General features: G+C 63.0%; 2 protein-coding genes across 7 annotated transcripts in view; one reads left to right on the forward strand and one right to left on the reverse strand.

Moving 5' to 3' along the window:
- Positions 1–6,433: 6,433 nt before the first annotated feature.
- On the forward strand, positions 6,434–17,536 carry SLC16A3 (solute carrier family 16 member 3). Of its 5 annotated transcripts, XM_082678120.1 has the most exons (6): positions 6,460–6,490; positions 13,106–13,240; positions 14,423–14,670; positions 15,140–15,283; positions 15,581–16,345; positions 17,275–17,536. In XM_082678120.1, exons 3-6 carry the CDS (start codon positions 14,448–14,450, stop codon positions 17,526–17,528), a joined length of 1,386 nt encoding a protein of 461 aa, XP_082534246.1. In that variant the 5' UTR covers positions 6,460–6,490; positions 13,106–13,240; positions 14,423–14,447; the 3' UTR covers positions 17,529–17,536. The 5 variants fall into 5 exon arrangements, with proteins under 5 accessions (XP_082534245.1, XP_082534246.1, XP_082534243.1 ...); XM_082678119.1 differs by lacking the exon at positions 13,106–13,240 and having other exon boundaries at positions 6,434–6,490; XM_082678117.1 differs by lacking the exons at positions 6,460–6,490; positions 13,106–13,240 and adding an exon at positions 14,097–14,154.
- Positions 17,537–17,571: 35 nt separating this feature from the next.
- CSNK1D (casein kinase 1 delta) overlaps positions 17,572–17,960 on the reverse strand; it is a 38,601-nt gene continuing 38,212 nt past the window's right edge. For both annotated transcript variants that reach the window (XM_082678125.1, XM_082678128.1), the window contains exon 10: positions 17,572–17,717. The gene's annotated coding sequence lies outside the window, so the exon portion shown is untranslated. The remainder of the gene's footprint in view (positions 17,718–17,960) is intronic.

A 17,960-nucleotide genomic window follows, 5' to 3' on the forward strand; every position in this document is an offset into this window, starting at 1 on the left:
TTCTAGAAAAGTGTAAAGGAGAAATTGAATGTAACCTTACCTGATCCCGCTTGGGGCGTGTACCTCTCCCGCGGCATGTGTGTGTTTCTAAGAGCAAACACGTGACCTACTTTGATTTGACTTTGCACACTGCTTTCCACCTCAGAGTCTGTCGGAAACCTTACCTGCAGTCATCGCCTTCAGAAACATGACTGGCTAGGTAAAACGAGGATGACTGCAGCGTCCTTCATCCTTCAGGCTGTTCTCAGTGGCCGAGGGTAGGAGAACCGTCACATCTGAACCCCCAGGGCCCAGGAGAAGAGGTGAAGGGGCAGACTAGTAGCTGCGTCCTGTACCCCAACATCAGGGCTGAGCAGCTGGAGGGGTGCGTGGCGGGGTGGGGGCAGTCCGCATAGCCCTCAGGTCCAAATATCGAGTCCACTCACCCCGCTGAGACCTACCTGGAAAGGGCCCTGCCTGGAGACTTCTGGGCTAGGGGTGGGGAGGGAGGAGTAGCAGCCCCCTCCCCAGGGGATCAGTGGTCGAAGCCCTGACAGCAATTCTGGTCTGGCTCGACACTTGTCCCCCACCCTTTCCTTCCAGGGTCAAGGGTTGGTGTCCTCTGGGGCCTCTAAATTCTTTAATCTTCCTTCAAAAAGTGGAGCCCAATTCCCCACCTTTTGAGTGTGGGCCGGACAGAGTGACTTTAACAGTGGAAGCTGCAGGAGGGATGATGCTGGATTTCCAGGACTGGGTCCGCAAAGCCCCCTGGCTGTCTTGGACCACTCACTCAGGGGAGGCCAGCTGCCATGGTGTAAGACACTCCGCAGCCCTCCCAAGAGGCCTATCTGCAGAGGACCTGAGATCCCCTGCCAACAGCCACATCCTGGAAGCGGGTCCTCCTGAAACCTTGACCACCCAGCCCAGGTGCCCCCAGATTCCTGACCCGGAGACACAGGGCGAGTAATAAATGCTTACTCTTTTAAGTGGCTAAGTTTGGGGGGTGATTTCTTGTGTAGCAATAGAGAACGAATACCTCTCTCGCCTATGAGGGGTGAGAGGGGGCCCCAACACCAGGCACCTTGTCTTCTCCTGGTGGGGCCTCCCCTGGAGCCGAGGCTCCACATCTATAGATGTGGGCAGGGGGAGGCAGGACATTTGGACACCAGTGTTTTGACAGGATCCTGCAGAAGGGATGTCATGGCTAAGTACCGGGCACTTTCAGATAGCCCAGGCCTGCCTCCACCTGCCCGGGATCCTCCCGCACTCACCTGGCCCCTGAGCTCTGGCCCCCAGTCTCACCTGGGGAGGAGCCACGATCCAGGTAACAAAGCCACAGCACAGGCTCACTGGCCTCCCCAGGGAAGAGGGCATAGCACGTGCAAAGGCACAGAGGCCTGGAGGAGAGCTGGCGGGAGTCCCAGGAGCCTCTCAGCCTGGTGGGGTCGGGGTGGGCGCTGCTCCGCTGCACCCCCAGTCTCCACAGCCGTGTCATCCACACCTGGCCAGGCCAGTGGCCTCCTGCCCACTCCCCATGCCCTGCCTCTGCCTGTGCACTCCCACATCTAAGCTCAGGTCTGCACTTGAGTCCTGCCTCCTCCAGGCCAGGCCCATTTCATCTATGGGTGGGGGAGAGGAGAGCTCCCGAGGGCGTCACAGGGTGCCAGAGGGTGTGGCAGCAGCCTCAGGACAGAGGCTACCTGTCCTCAGAGCCTGTGGCCCTAAGAAGTTCCCCCTTTCGCCCCTTGCAGGTGCCCCACCCTCGATGCCCTCACTGGCCGTCCAAGCAGAGCTCAGTTGAGGACGGGGGTGGGTGTGAGGGGTGCAGGGTGCTGGGTGACTTTGGGAAGGTGGAGGGCGATGCCGAGCTGGGGCAGGCCTCAATCTGAAGCCCGGTGGACGGATGTTGGCGTGGGCGGGGCAGGGGGGCTTGTCCACATGGGAGCGCCCCCCCCCGACCAGTCTGGCTGGACGATGGGGCAGGAGCGACACCCCTAACAGGTGAGCTGGGTGAGCTTTCAAACCCTCCCAAGAGTGGTCAGGAGGGCTTCACTGCCACTTCACAGATACGACACTGAGGCCAGAGTGCGTCAGGGTTGACCTGGGCTGCCGGCACGACTTCCTCTCTGCTGGGCCCCTTCACCCCACCTCGACAAGAGTCTTGGGCACGCCTGCCCAGCAGCCCCACTGACCTTGGGTGCTGAATGTTTCGGCATCAGCACCGACCCTGTCTCAGTCCTGTCTCTTAGTGGCATGGGTGAGGTCACTGCGGCCACTGAGGAGAGGGGCCATTGGCCCAAGTCTGCTGCCCCCACCTGGACCCAGCCTCCCATGCTGGGTTGCTCTTCCTCACCTCCCAGGTGAGACCCTCCCTTCAGGACTGCTGCAGGGTCAGGAGGAGTGGGCAGCTGGGGCGGCCCCCCCTTGTGACTGACCTTGGCCCAAGGGGCAGCAGCCAGCCGGGTTCCGCCGGAGAAAGCCAACGGCTATCAGAGGGATCACCCACCAGGGCCCAAGCCAGAGCCCACCCACTCCCAATCCCAGCCACACCTCAAACGCCTGCCACAGACACCCCAATAAACGCACAGAACCCCACCCGGAACTCCCACCCCCCACAGACACCCCCAAGCCCCACCCATACCCTCACCCCCGTGCCCAACACCAGCCTTGGGTGGGGAGGGCAGGTGAATTAGGCTGGGCTGGGCAGGGGTCTGGCCTCTGCCGCCTGTTTTTACCTCCGCCCACAGCCTGGGCCAGCCAAGTAGTCAATATGTTTATTTTTCAGGGCGCCTGAACTGACTTCGAGGAAAAGCCGAGGGGCAAGCAGGGAGGAAGGGGCGCGGCCTACCTTGGGGAGGGGCCTGCGTACCGCTGGCCTCAGTCTTCCGGAAAGGCGGCCTCTCCACCCTGAATCATGGGAGGTGTGGCCCAGCTGTGGTGTGAGTGAGGACCGGCTGCGACAGTCCTGCCTGCCTCCAGGTCCCTAAGGACGGTGGGGTCAGGAGCCGGACCCCAGGGCAGGGGGGCCCAGGCTCAGCCAGAATGTCCGTCCCATGACTCGGCTTTCTTCAACCGACCCAGCCTGTGCTGGCCCCGAACCCGTCCACGGGGTGCTGGCAGCCGATGCTTGGTGGCACAGGCAGTCCAGGGGCAGGATGAATGGCCCGGCTGGGGCCTGGAGCCCAGTGGGGGTGCCCAGGGCTCAAGGATGGGGCCTCTGCATGGCCCCATCAGACCCTGGAAGGTTCCCTGATGCCCGAGATCTGGCCCTGCATAGGAGCAGGAGGCCTGTCCCACCATCCTTCCCGGGGGGCTGCCCCTGAGACCCTCTGAAGTCTCTCCAGGTTTCCAAGATCATTTTCAGAGACAGTGGCACGGCGGAGCCTGGCTCCCATCCACCATCTGGGTGGAAAATGGAGATCAGACTCTGAGAGGGTGATGGGCCCAGTAGACATTCCTGCTCTGTATCCATCTTCTCTCCTTGGGAAGGGTGAGGCACAGTCCCCACCCAGGAGCTGCAGCAGCCGGGGAGAGGGTGCAGGCAGGCCTGGAGGCCCCTCAGAGCACGTTCTAGGTCCTGATGGGACCTGCAGCTGTGATTTGGAACAACTGGAAGAATGAGAATCCAGGAGATGGAGCAGGTGGGGGCACTGGCAGGGGCGTGGTGGACCGTGGGGAAGGGCAGGGCCAGAAGCAGGTTGGGTCATGAGGGAGAGCATCCCCCCCACCTCGCCAGGGGTGGCTGCACCTCCCCGGGTCACCCACCCCGTCCCTTTCAGAAAAGGGGAGCTTCAGTTGGGAGGCTAGCCCAGGGCCACTGTGGGGGACCAGCCATCGGAGTCAGACTTGGGGTGGGTGTCCCTGGCCTTCTCTGCCCCTCCCCTGCACCACAGAATTGCACCCACTCCTTCCCTGCTGTGCTCAGGGCTCCTGGCCCTGGAAAGTGGACTGAAGCACCCAGGGGGAGCTTGGGGTCTGGAAGGCCGAGGGTCTCAGGTTGTGGAGGTTCCTGGTCCTCCCCTGCAGGGCCCTGGTCCACGGGAGGCCCTGGGGGGAGGCTGCTCTGCCGTTCAGCTGACTGTCAGCAGGTGGTTTCCCACGCCGGGCCACACACAGAGGCCATCACTCTGCCACCCCACTTTGGTCTTCCTCCACTTCCCCAGTCAAAGCACACTCCCTGGAGCCCTGCTGGGGTGGGGGCGGGGCTGGCAAGCCGGTGCCTGATCAGCCTGCCCGCGGTGTCCCTGGGAGGGGGGAGCCCACATTTCAGCTCTGGGTGAGCAGCCAGGCTGGCCCTGGGGCCCACACCCATGGAAGACCATGCCTGAGGGGCCCTGGGTCTGGGGAACTGTCCTCTCCCTCCTCGGGGCTCCTGCAGGACCACAGTATCTCTGGATAAACACCCCCAGCCCTCCCAGATGGAGGCTTGGTGTCCCTTTCCTTCTTGGGGAGCAAGGGTGGAACCCAGGCACTCCCTCAGATCACTGGGTGGGGGCCCTCCCCGGTTGCAGAGCTCAGAGAAGACCCAGCGCTAGTCTGAGGGAGGCTGGGAGCAGGCCGGAAGACCCCAGCCACCCCACATCTGTCTCCCTTTTTGGGCGCTCTGAGGTCTTCCATTTGGGGGTGGGTGAGGGCAGGAGCGGGGTGGGGGCGGGCTCGAGGGCTGCACAGCTCCTACCTAACGGGAATCTTTGGTCCCTGGGGTGAGGGGCACTAGCTCCCAAGCCTCATGAAGATGGGTAGGGCATCCAGGTGGTGGCAGGAGGGGCCCACGCAGGGCAGGGTGTGAGTCTAAATGATCTGAGGCAGAGGAGGGAGGTGCCCCATCCCAGAGGTTGGAACTACGAGCACGGGTGAGGGATTCCCTTCTGCAGCTCTGCCCTGCACCCCCTCAGATGCCCTCCCATGCTGGTGTACCTCCCACCTCCAGCCGTGAGGAAGCCAGTGAGTGTTGTTGGTGCAGGCAGTTGGGGGTACCATCTGATACCCCGTGGGGACCCCCTTCCTTCCCAAGGGCCCCTATAGACACCCAGGGTCCAGGCCAACTCAGCAGGGCTTCACCTGGGAGGCCCAGGCCAAGTTGCTGCTGGAGGCTTGGGCTGTGCTTCCTGCTTTCTTGTGTGTGTATGCCTATGTGGCAACTTCTTTAGCATTTGGGGGTGAGGGTGGTCGGGTCCCGGGCCGGGGTGGCAGCTAGACCAGCTCAGCCTATATGAGTGCTAGGGCTCTTCTGACAGGGGGTGGGGGTGGGGCAGTCTCCCAGCATCTGAAAAAAAAAGCAGAAGGCCTCAGTGGACTTGGTGTCTCAGAAGGGGTGGTCGGATGGTGAACTCTGGGCCAGGAGGCCAACACCACCACCATTCTGCCCACTCCTCTGTACTGTGCCAAGGCGGGTGGGCCACCCCATAGGCCTCTGGAGGGGGGTAATCTTCCAGGGATGCTCACTCTGTCACCCTGTCCAGGATGAGCTGGAATCTTTGCCATAAATCCCAGAGACACCAATGCCTGGCCTCCTGTAGTCCCAGAAGACTCGGGTGTCATTTTGAAGTAGGTTCAATGGAAAGTGGTCCTGTGGCTCAGGGGCAGCCACCAAGTGGTGTCCTGGGCCCAGGCCACCAATGGCCACACTCCCTGGTGCCTCCTCAAACCTCAGTTCTTTCCATCTTGCAGATGAGAAAACCGGGGGTTTGAAGCTCCTTGCCCAGGATCAGCCAGGATCAACGCTCCCCTTAGATGAGTGTCCGCGGGGTGTGGGGATGTGGAGTATGCCTTGGGGCCCCTGCCATACCCCCAGCACAGCCAGTTCTGGGAGCGCGAGAGGAGTGGCAGCGCCTGTTATCTGGCTCAGCAGCGCACAAAGCCACAGGGGGAAACGGAAGTCAGAGAGGACGGAGGCCTTGCCCAAGATCACCCAGGCAGCGCGGGCTGGGGGTTGGGGGGCCGGGGCGGGTGTCGGCCCCGAGGTTTGGATGGGGGCGCAGATCCCAGGGGGCTTGGCCAGGGAGGCCTGCAAAACCCCAAAGCTGAGCCGAGAGGCGGGAACCCCACGGGGTCCGCGGGCACTTCGCGGCGTGGGGTGCGCCTGGATGCGCGCGCTCACCTGTCAGAGGGCGCGGCTCGGGGCGCGGGGGGCGACGGGGGTCACTGCGGGACCCAGTTGGGCTCCCATCAAGCCCAGGCAGAGGGAAGCGAGCGCGCACAGAGTGGGAGATGGAGGGGCGGGAGGGGGCTGCGCGCCCGGGCTCCCAGCCCAGCGCCAGGGGATGGCGAGGCTGGGGGGCCGGTCTGAGGGCGCGGGGGAGCGGGACTGGTCGGGCGAGAAGGCACAACCCGCGCCGGTGTCCGCGCCGTCGGGGAGCACTGGGGCGCCCCTCCCGCGGGGTCCATGCAGGGCGGCGCCAGGCGGCGGTGACGTACACTGGGGAAGTGCCGCGCGAGCGGCCTGAGTCGCCCCCGGCACCGCGCCCGGCAGCTAGGCGAGCAGAGACGCGCGGCGGCCGAGCGGCAGCAGGTAGGCACTGCCCGGGTGCTTCCGCGGCTCCGGGACTGGGACCCTCCGAGTCGCCCTGGCGCTGAGTCTGCACCCGGCGTGGGAGCGTCCTTGGGGTCCGCGCTTTTGCCTTTCGCCCTCCTGGTCCGGGGGCGCCCCGGGCACAAATGAGCCCCCCCCGGGCGGCCCCCATTGAGGGCCCCGGGGAGCCAGCCGCACCCCTCCGCGCCCTCGGACCCGAATCACGCGACCTCGACTTCCCCGACTCATCTGGGCGCCCCTCCGTCGGGCAACCCTCGGGCTGCAGCTCCGGTTCCGGTATAAATAGCTCGGTTCGCGGCGAGCGGCTGGGGCTCGCCGGCTATATTTGGTGGGGCTAACGCCCCCTTGCCGCGGCCCGTGCCCCCTTCCGGGGGGATTGGGGAGCACGTGCGCTCCAGGCCGGGGCGCCCGGGTGGTGGTGCGCCCGAGGGCCCGTCCTCTCTCTCACCTCCCTGTTCTTACCGCCGCCCTAAACACTCACCAACCCAAACCTGCCCTCAGGCAAAGGCTTCTGATCCAGTCCCTGGGCAGAGAGAACGGGGACCCCCCTCCAGGATCAGACTGGAGTCCCTGAGCTCGCCTCACCCCCCTCCCAGGCCCCTAGCCCTGGGAAAACCAGGTGGGGCCTCAGGGGCCTTGGTTTACTTACCTGAAAAGTGGGTTGACAACTTACCTACATGGATGCTGGCCCAGGCCCGTGGCTGGCAGGCCTGTGAGTGGAAGGGGAAGCAGTTGGGGTCATGGCCGCTGGGGTGGGGTGGGGTGGGGTGGGGTGCCTGGATTCTGGGTGAGGGACAAAGGGGCAGCCCAGGGCCCAGAGTGCTTCTCTGTCCCAGATGCACTAAGCTGCACACCCAGAGGTGCCTGGGCTGACAGGATCACTCTGTGTGATGACCATGGCCAGGCTGAATGGTCTGAGGGACAGGAGGTGGCAGCTGGACCAACGGCCTTCATGCAGCCGAGGTCAGAGGGGCTTGTCCAAAGCCAAGGGCATCGTGGGTGCTGTGTGGGTTAGTGGGTTCAGGGGTCCACTGCCTCATTCTGAAGGCCCAAAAGTCTTCAGGGGTCAGATGGACACTGGCAGGGACAGGGACAGATGCAGGAGTGTGTCCTGGAGGATGGACTGGGCCCTTTGGGCTCAGCTGTTAAGGAGTTGCTCCCACGGTGGGAGGTCTGCCCCCAAGGGGCTCTGAGGGCATGGGTGGTAGTGCCCAGACAGGTGTGGAGCCTTCCTGCCCAGCAGTCTGTAGTGTAGACAGTGCCTGGGGTGGACTTTGGGGGGCCTGATCCCAAGACAGGCTCTGTAACAACCCCATGTGACCTTGGGCAGGGCCTGATACCCAGGAGGCAACACAGCTCTCACCCACTCCAGCTGTACACCTCAGTTTGGAGGGCAGAAGGAGCGGGAGGTGTTCATGCTCCTCAGGACACTGGCCAGGGACAGTGTGTGGAGCGGGGTCTGTGGGGTCCCACGCACTGGCTGGTGGTGTCCGTATGACAAGGCTGACTTGCACCAGGGCGGTCCTCCCAGAGACCTGGCAGGTGTGGAGGGGGCCAGTTCAGCCCCCTCGAGGTGAGGAGCCCAGCAGAGCGACCCCAGGGCCCCGGGCTGGCCCTTCTGGGAGGTGACCAGTGGAGAAGACAGCCAGGCAGAGTGATCAGTCCATTGGAGACACCTCCGGATCAGGCAGGATCAGGCCTCGGGCGCACTGGGCCCCGACACAGGGGCGGGGCAGGAGCGGACAAGGCATGGGGCTCCTCATGGCTTCGCCTCGGCGGCGAGTGCAGACCTCCCGGCTTCAGTCTCCATCTGTGAAACGGGCTGTGCGGGGAAGTGGGTCCCGGAGACCCGGAGTTCTCAGTCAATGTTGCTAGCTCCAACTCGCGCCTACCTGGCCCAGCCCCAACGAGGGGACAGTGAAGCGCGCCCCGCTCTGTGGGAGCCGCGGGGTCCCCTTCGGCGCTCGGGGACGCCCAGTGTGGCTCCGGGGCTCGCTGACCCGGGCAGTCCCGCGCCTTGGCTGTGCGCTCTGGCCAATACGGTAGCGGGCGGGAGGGCGCCTACTCCAGGCAATACGGCGGCGGCTCCTCCCTTGGCGCGGTCACGTCCCCCACGTCCCGCGCGCGGCCATGCAGGGGGGCTGGGGCGGGGCCGTGCAGAGCATCCTCTCTCCCAACGCCCCCACCCCAGCCCCCCGCTGCCGGCGAGGTCGGCCTGACCCCCACCTGCCCAGCCAGAAGCTGGAACGGGAAGGAGCGTCCGTTGTCCGTCCTGCACCCTCGGGTCCGGTGGGGGTGGTGGTGGGTGGAGCTTAGGGTCCCTCCACATCCTCCTCCCCAGCCGTTCTCCCCTCCTCAGCCACCTCCCCTCTCCTACTTGTTCCAAAGGCCCTATGGTGGCCCTATGGTGGTGGGAGCTGGGAACCCAGTTTTGGTGGAAGGGGGCCCCTCTTGGCTGGTGGGGCTTGCCGACACAGAGACCACCTTCTGGGCCTTGGCCTTAGGTTACAGGCTTTCGGGTTGGGGGGCTGTAGGGAGTTGAGGAATGGGACAAGGTGGCCACGTGGATGGGCAGGCCAGGCACTCGCAGGCTGGGCAGGGTTGGGTCAAGGCCTGGAGGGGGGCAACTTGGGCCTGCTCAACTACCTCCTGGCCCCTCCTCATTGCCCACTGAGCTCTCTAGAGGAGGGGGCTCTAACAGGGTAAGCACAAAAACATCCCCAGGGCCACTCTCGAATGGCCTTCTCCTGTCATAACAGGGTGATGGTGGTGGAGCGGAGAATGCCTCAGAGCTAGGGGCTGGCCTGGGGCGCAGTGTCCAATCTGGTGAATGAGGCCACTGTTTCCACCCCACCGGCCCCTGCAAGAGGACGTGAGCCCACCTGAGAGTTTGCAGGGGCACTGGGCATGCGGTGGAGAGCTGTGTGGTCAGTGGAGGTGGGGTGGAGGGCCCAGGCCACCCACTGCCCGGCTCCCACCTCCCCAGAAAAAGCCCCAGTCACCTCCCTCCAGTCACAGCTCCTAACACAGGTGAGGGTAGGGCTGAGGTGGGCATCTGGGGTCCTTTCCCCCCTCTTGGGAGGGAGACAGGCACTTTGACCAGTGGTGGATGGGTGAGAGTGTCCTGGATCTTCTAGTTACCTGTTTGCACAACAGGGGCAGTGGGGGAAGGAAGAAGGGGAGGTCCTCCCTCCTCCTGAGGTGCAGCACCCTCTTGCCTGTCAGCTACCCCCATGGGCTTCAGGGGCCTTGGGGCTCGAGGAGCCAGGTGCTAGCCACCCTGGCCTGCTTCCCTGTTGCTCAGGCATGTCTCCCAAGCCTCCTGGTGCGGGGAAGAGTCAGGAAGAAACGTAATTGCCCCTTTCCTGCCCTGCCCACCTAGAGCTAGTCTCCAAGGACTAGAAATCCAGTTAGGTAACTGGCCAGCCTAGGAAGTGCACCGACTAAGCACCTGGGACAGGCCACAGGCTCTAGGGCTGGGGGCCCCCCCGCACTGAACCCCGCTCCCTGGGTTCATGGCCTGCCCTGGGGACTGATAGGCCACAGACCCAGGACCCAAGGTGGGTGAGGGGACTGCCCGTACAGAGGCCTAAGGAGCAGCGGCAAGCTGTGGCTGGATTGGGGTGGCAGAAGGGGTCTGGGAGGTGGTGAGGCCAACAGGATGTGAGTTCAGGGCTGGCTCTGAGGTAGGCGTGTGGGGTCGGGTTGGGAACACATTGGTATGAGGTTTGCACTAGCTCTCCGGGTGGATGTGTGGGGGTGGGGGTGAGGCTGGACACTGTCACCACCAAGATGGCATTCAAAGTGGGTGAGTGTAGGCAGAGAAGGCGGGCACTGGGGAGAGGGGTAATGCAGAAGCTGGAGCCTGACCCCAGCTGGGACCCTCACCCAGATAGCCAGTGGGCCCCTGAGGGAGCAGCTGGTGGGAGCCCTTGATTTGGGAGGGCACAATGGACGGGTCATTCTGAGGGACCTCTGTGTACATTCCTCTTTGGGCCGGGACCTGGGGGGCAGCCCCTGGAACCTCACCTGACCCAGAAACGGGCACATACACCCCACCTGGGAGATCAGCTTTCTGAAGCCCAGAGGGCGGGTTATTTCTGGGCTGCGTACGTGGTTTGCATGCTTCTCTGGGAGACTAAATGTCACTGCAAGGACAGCCAGCCGGCATGTGCTCACAGATGTGCTGGTGCCACCTCCCTCTGCGCTGCACTGAGGGTCTCTGACCGGCCCCCAAGGGGGCTGCTCCTCTCACCCTGGGTTTTCCTTGGAACACCAGCCAGCCTGTACCCAAGCCTGCCTCTTCAACATGACGGGCTGGGCTGATGAGGACATTTTGCTTTTGGAAATCCCAGCCCCTTCTCCACCCACCCCCTAAATACACAGAGCACTGCTGAGCGAAATCCCTTTGCCCCCAACCTAGAGCCCCCCAGTCCTCCATCATCTTCCCTGCTTGCTCACCACCACCTCCACCTCTGTTGGCAAACTGAAATTCACTAGAAACCTCAGTTTGAGGACCATCTGGTGTGGGGAACAGGGCGGGGGTCATTTCAGTGTGGCTGGCACCCTGGGCTGGGGGGTTAGCTGGGAGAAAGTAGTGTCTGAAGAGCTTCTGGGGCATTCAGGGGTTGGTGGGCGAGATGACCACACTGGGCCTTGGTCCAGGCACAAAAGGTGGCCCCCTCCCCACGTGAGCTTCACATGGCAGCCCCTTGGCCCACGTAGGTCCCAGAACACGCTGAACCCTCCTGCCTCTGGGCCTTGGCACCCCTCCCTCTGCCTCCTCACCCTCCCAGATGCTAGTTCTCCTGAGGATCCCGGGGGCCTCCAGGGAGGACCCAGCCCTGGCGGGCAGAGAATGGGGCCTCAAAGGTTGGGGTGCCCATGATCCCCATGGTGCACCAGGCATGGCTGATGGAACCACAGAAATCTCAGAGGGAGGCCCTCCTTTGTTCTATTTTGGAGCCTTGGGTTTATAAGAGTTGGGCTATTCCTAATTGCTCGGCCCAGACACACTCCCCTCCTTGGCCTCTACATGGCCCACTTGATTTACTTTAAAAAGCCCACAACCCCAAACATGCCAGGATTCTGAGGACAACCAGCCCCTCAGTGCTCCCATGACCATGACCACTGTCCTGAGTCCTGGGTCTGGGGTTCCTGTGCTTTCTGCCTTAAATAGTGTCACTGCATCAATAAGTATTGCTTAAGGTAAGTATATCTTAGGAATGTTCCCATTCCTAAGATATACTTATTAGTTTTTTGTTTTTTTTAATATCACTCAGATGCATGTACCTTTTAAACTTAACGCTATCAAGGGGAAGGGACAGCAGCTCGGTACCCCCACCCGGGAAGTTTGGCTGCGGATGACCTTTGTCCATTTGTCCCGTTCCAGGCTCAGGCACCCGGCTGTGTTGTCAAAGGCAGGGCTCTGGAGGAGAACCTAGGGGTGGGCCACACCGAAGCTGTGCTCAGACCGTCCCGTCCCAGGTTCTGTGTAGCCTCAGATGTGGAGGTGGCCACCCAGGGGGCTATGCCAGGTCACGGGTCTGTGCACACATTTGCAGGAGGATGGGGGGCTCCCTTGGCTGGGGTGCCCCCGTGCACCCTTCAGCTGTGTCCCCGGATGGCTGCGCAGCCCTTGGCCTCGGACGCACCCTTCATCCTGCTCCCTGAAGCCCAGGAGCCTTCCAAGCACCGGGCAAAGTGCTTGAAAGAGCACTGGGGTCTGAGTGCCGGGAGAGGTGAGGGCTTCTCCTAGGTTTCCCAAAAGTGGCGCCTGTGGCCCTGGCCCAGCTGAGAACCAGCAGAGTCTCTGAAGGTGGACCTCTGGCCCAGTCTGGGGTGGGGGGCAGGGCTGCTGTTCTGCTCTGGTGGGCTGTGTCTGCCTTGTCATCACCCTGACAGCCAGCTGGCTCCTGGAGGTCTGGTCATCAAAGGGTGGTGCCCACGGACAGCAGCTACTTCTTAGAATCACCTAGGATGCCCTTAAAAAACACCCCCCCCCAACACCCTTTGAATCAAAGCCCAGGACCTCCCTCCACTGCTGAATCAGAACCTTGGATACCCAACTGTCCACTGAATCAGAGACCACCCCTCGCACTGAGTCAGATCTCAGACGCCCCACCACCGCTATATCAGAGCCCAGATCCCCCCAGACTACTGAATCAGAGCCCCCAGAGGGCACAGCACCTGTGCTTGTGGTGCTGGGGGGCAGGCTGGAGGCGGGGGGGGGCGCGGTGGGGAGCAGGGAGTGTGTCTTATTTTCCACATTCCTTTCCCACCACACTGAAGCTGTGCTCAGACTGTCCGGGGATAGAAGCCCTTGTCCTCATTCCAGAGTCCGGTCCCAGGTTCTGTGTAGCCTCAGATGAAAGAGTGGCCACCCGGAGGGCTGTGCCAGGTCAAGAAGGATTCAAGGAAAAGGGGCAAGGGGTGGAGTCAGGACAGATTATGAAACCCAGGAAGGCGGGCTGATAGGAAGGGGGCTGTGGTGCTGCGTGTGCAGCTCATGCAGGAAGTGCTCGGGCATCGTGCAGGTGGAGTGTTTACACCACTAAGTCAGCAGATACTACACATCAGCGCTTCCCCCACCAGGGAGCTGGTTTATAGCTCACCGCTGGTGGGGAGACACGAGAGCTTCAGTGGGCAGCAAGCGGCTGGATCCAACACGCCCTCCCTTCCCCACGCCTGCAGCAAGGCCTACTCTGTCCTTGAAACAGCTTCTGTCAGGTGAGGTGGGGGCACTAGGCCACCAGGCTGATCTCTGGGATTAGGGGGTTTCTGGAGCAAGGATCAGGGAGGGGTAGGGGATGAAGACGGGAGGGGAGGGGAGGATCTCCAGGTGGAAATCTGCCTGCAGTGTTTCAAGTTACTGGGCCTCAAACGAGCTTAGTTCCTGGGGTTTAAAAGAGGAAAGTTGACCCTGAGCTTCTTCGGGTTTTGGGCCAGCAGTGGGTGCGGCCAGCTCCCTCCTTGGCAGCCTGGGGGCTAGAATGGTTTGCTCTGGTAGGCTGGATGGAAGCGTGTCCCTCCTGCCCTTCCCTCGCCAGAAGGGTTAAACTCCAGCAGCCGACACACCTTCCCTTCCACCTGGGCTGGCCCTGCTGCCCTCAGGCTCCCAAAAGAGCTGCTGCAGGTGGATGATAACGAGATGGGACAAGTGTGGGCCAGCACAGTGACCCCCGCCCTCCCTACCTGCTTTCCCCACCCCGCACCACAGCCTGTGTGAGCCTCTTCTTCAGACTCTCACTTCTTGTGCAGTGCGATCAGAGTGGAAAGGATCGGGGAGCCCTGTCGCCCTGGGGGTGGGAGAGCAAGGCTGGCCACACCTAGATTGAGGTCTCAAGGGACTGCAGCCTAGATCGGGCCCCAGGTCCTCACCAGGGCTGGCTTCACTGCCCGAGGTGCTGGCTGCTAAAACCACACTGCTTCCCAACACAGGGTCAGGCGGGAGGCCAGAGCATGGCTGACTTCCCCACTGGGGTCTGCCCTCCTCAGGCGGTAACTTGAGACATGGCTGAGCCCAAAAAAGCCACTGCCCTTTAAAGCCAGCTGTATGGGAGCAGGCCAGGCCTGAGCGGGGCAGGGAGGAGGAGCTGCAGCTGCTGGTCACCCCAGACCTTCCTGCCCTGCACCCAGCACAGGTGAGGGTCAGAGGCAGGGCTCTCAGGTAATCACCCCAGACCTTCCTGCCCTGCACCCAGCACAGGTGAGGGTCAGAGGCAGGGCTCTCAGGTAACATCGGGCACGTGGCCTGGCCCAGAGCTGAGCTCCTGCTGGGGGCTGAGGCCTGAAGGGAGGGGTGGCCGGCCTGGGTGCCAGCCCTCAGGTGTGTCTCTGTCCCCACACTGCAGGGCTGTAGCTGGGTGACTGCCTGACAACCGAGTCAGCCTGGCTTCCTCTCTTTCTCAGGGACGCGGAACCAGCCCTCCTGGCCATGGGAGGGGCAGTGGTCGAAGAGGGCCCGACGGGCGTCAAGGCCCCAGATGGGGGCTGGGGCTGGGCCATCCTTTGGGGCTGTTTTGTCATCACAGGCTTCTCCTACGCCTTCCCCAAGGCGGTCAGCGTCTTCTTCAAAGAGCTCATACGAGAGTTTGGGATAGGCTACAGTGACACAGCCTGGATCTCCTCCATCCTGTTGGCCATGCTGTACGGGACAGGTGAGGGGCTGTCATGCCAGGTGACTGCCTCTGGGAGTTCAGCAAGTTCAGTTCTGGACAAAAAGGCCTTGGGGTCAGGGGTTGGGTAGCGCGCCCAGCGTCTTCAGCCCCGGTCCCCAGGGGCACCTGGTGGGAAGCCCTCGAGGATGCCGTGGTCTCCAGAGTGCAGACGAGCACAGGCCAAGGCTGTCTGGGACCCTGTCCAAAGGGCTGTATCTGCACAGCTGTGCTGGATCCCGGAGCTGTTCTTGCTGCCTGCACAGACCAACCAGAAAAGACCCCTCTAACGGGGACCGTTCCTTGTGAGCCATGCTTTGCTTAAAAGATGGGCGAGCGTGACCTGCACGCTGGGCACCTGGTGCCCCTGTGCATCCTGAGCCAGGGGCAAGGAGGCATCAGGGAAGGGCAGGTCTCTCTGGGCATGGAGAGCCTCGGTCCGGCCCCTCAGCTGCTGTCCCCCATCCCCCAGGCCCGCTCTGCAGCGTGTGTGTGAATCGCTTTGGCTGCCGGCCCGTCATGTTCACAGGTGGCCTCTTGGCGTCCCTGGGCATGGTGTCTGCATCCTTCTGTGGAAGCATCATCCAGCTCTACTTCACCACTGGGGTCATTACCGGTGAGTGAGGCCCCGCCAGAAGTGGGGTGGCCGGGTGGCGATGGCTCACGTTGATGGAAGAGAAAGGACCTCCCAGGGGTGGGCAGCTGTGGGGTGTACCCACCCAGAGCCATCCCATCCCTCGTTCCCCGTCTGTCTCTCCCGGGCACGTGGGTTGGCAACAGGGGCTCTGAACACACGCCGAGTCTCCTCATGTCGACGCCTGTCAGACCCACACATAGAATCGTTCAGGCGGGAGCCCGTGCTGGGGAGAACTGGGGCTGGGCCACCTGCGCTCACCCACCCATTCCCCTCCAGGCTTGGGTTTGGCGCTCAACTTCCAGCCCTCACTCATCATGCTCAACCGCTACTTCAACAAGCGGCGCCCCATGGCCAACGGGTTGGCGGCAGCGGGCAGCCCGGTGTTCCTGTGCGCCCTGTCCCCACTGGGGCAGGTGCTGCAGGACCACTATGGCTGGCGGGGTGGCTTCCTCATCCTGGGTGGCCTGCTGCTCAACTGCTGCGTGTGTGCTGCACTCATGCGGCCCCTGGAGGCGCCCCGGCTGGGTTCAGGTTCAGGGCCTGGGCCCCAGCGGCCACGCCGGCGGCTCCTGGACCTGAGCGTCTTCAGGGACCGCGGCTTTGTCATCTATGCCCTGGCCGCCTCCATCATGGTGCTGGGGCTCTTCGTGCCGCCCGTGTTCGTGGTGAGCTACGCCAAGGACCTGGGTGTGCCCGACACCCAGGCAGCCTTCCTGCTCACCACCCTGGGCTTCATCGACATCTTCGCGAGGCCCACCGCCGGCTTCATCACAGGGCTCAAGGAGGTGCGGCCCTACTCTGTGTACCTCTTCAGCTTCGCCATGTTCTTCAACGGCCTCACCGACCTCACGGGGTCCACAGCCAGTGACTACGGCGGCCTGGTGGTCTTCTGCATCTTCTTCGGCATCTCCTACGGCATGGTGGGGGCCCTGCAGTTCGAGGTACTCATGGCCATTGTGGGCACCCAGAAGTTCTCCAGTGCCATTGGCCTCGTGCTGCTGCTGGAGGCCATAGCTGTGCTCATTGGGCCCCCGTCGGGAGGTGAGTGCTGGGGGCAGGGTGGGGAGCGAAGTTCCTCCACTCCCTGAGGCCTGGCCAGGCCTCCGGGCAGTTCCCACACCTGCTCTTCCTGGGGACGGTACTCACCATGGGGGGCTCTTAGCTGGAGGGACCCCCCTCCCCCACTGCTCCCAGCCTTGTCTAGCCAGGCCACCGTGTACCTCAGCACATGGCCAGCCGGTGTCAGGAGAGAACATGGCCTCTCACACACCCTGGGTCCCCCTCGGTTCACTGTGGGAGGAGGCCACGGGCTTGAGTCGTGGCCCAGGTGATGGCTCCAGGGTGGAGTGCTGGTCCTCCTTTCTGGCTGTCCCCACACGCCGGGGAGGCTCAGAGCTGAAGATCGGGCCGGCTTCTGTTACGTTGGGCTTTTGCTTTATTTTTTGATAACTGAGAAAATAATGGTGTGCGATTAAAATGGTGTGGACGGTGGGAGCAGTGTGGCCAAGTCCCCACCAAGCCTCTGCACCTGGGTTTGGGTCTCTCCAGCCAACCCTGTAGTCCCCCTACCTCCCACTTGGCCTTGGGCCTCTGGCTCTTCCTGCCTGGAGAGGTCTGGGGCGAGGGTGAGGAGGTGCCTGAATCGTCACTGTCTCGGGGTCCCAGGGTCCTTCTGGGGCCCAGGTGGTTCCTATGAGGGCTACCACAGTGACAGGCAGTGGGGCCAGATCCCTCCAGGTGCCTCCACCTGGCAGGGGATGAGGCCCCACCGGAGGCTCTGCTCCAAACCCTTGTCAAAGCCACTCTGCTTTAGCCTCTGAGTCTGTGCGGCCTGGGGGAAGGTGGTGGGGGTGAGGGGGTGAGGGTGGCCGGGGACAGGGGCCCTGGCCTGTCCCCGGCAGGGCACTGGTGACTGGGGGGATCCGGGGGAAGCTTCAGCCCTGGGCTGACCCTGTCCCCCTGCACTGCAGGCAAGCTCCTGGATGCGACGCATGTGTACCAGTATGTGTTTGTCCTGGCGGGGGCTGAGGTGCTGGCCTCCTCCCTCGTGCTGGTGCTGGGCAACTTCTTATGCATTGGGAAGAGGCCCGAGGCGGCCACGGAGGAGGAGCATCACAAGCCCCCCGAGGACGTGAAGGTGGACTCTCGGGAGGTGGAGCAATTCCTGAAGACAGAGCCTGAGAAGAACGGGGAGGTCGTTCACACCCCAGAAACGAGCGTCTGAGCTGGGGGAGGCCAGCAGGGGTGGCAGGGAACTGGACAGGAACCATCAATGCTCGTATTTATTTCACAAACAGGACTAGCTTGGGCGGGGCCGTTGGCTCCACGCCGGCCGCCCGGGCAGCGGATCATCGCCCGATCAGTGTTTTTCAGGGGAGGTGGCAGGGTGGAAACGTGTCATTCCAAGGTGGATCTGTGGTGAAGCCAAGCCGTGAGGTTATGAGCGGTCTGCACCAGGGACCCCACCTGCTGACCCCAGGGAGCCCGGTGCCCACCGCTGGGCTCAAGGACCCAGAGACCCACGCTTTGGAGACAACACGATTTTAATCAGGGGGCAGGGCCGGGGACAGCTGCGGAGTGGGCACTGCCACGACAGGCCTCCCTGCGTGCCCGTGAGCACCCCATCCTGCCTGGTCTCCCCATGCGCCCCAGCCCA

This window comes from Grampus griseus (assembly GCF_964374135.1).
Source record: "Grampus griseus genome assembly, chromosome: 20".
Taxonomy (NCBI): domain Eukaryota; kingdom Metazoa; phylum Chordata; class Mammalia; order Artiodactyla; family Delphinidae; genus Grampus; species Grampus griseus.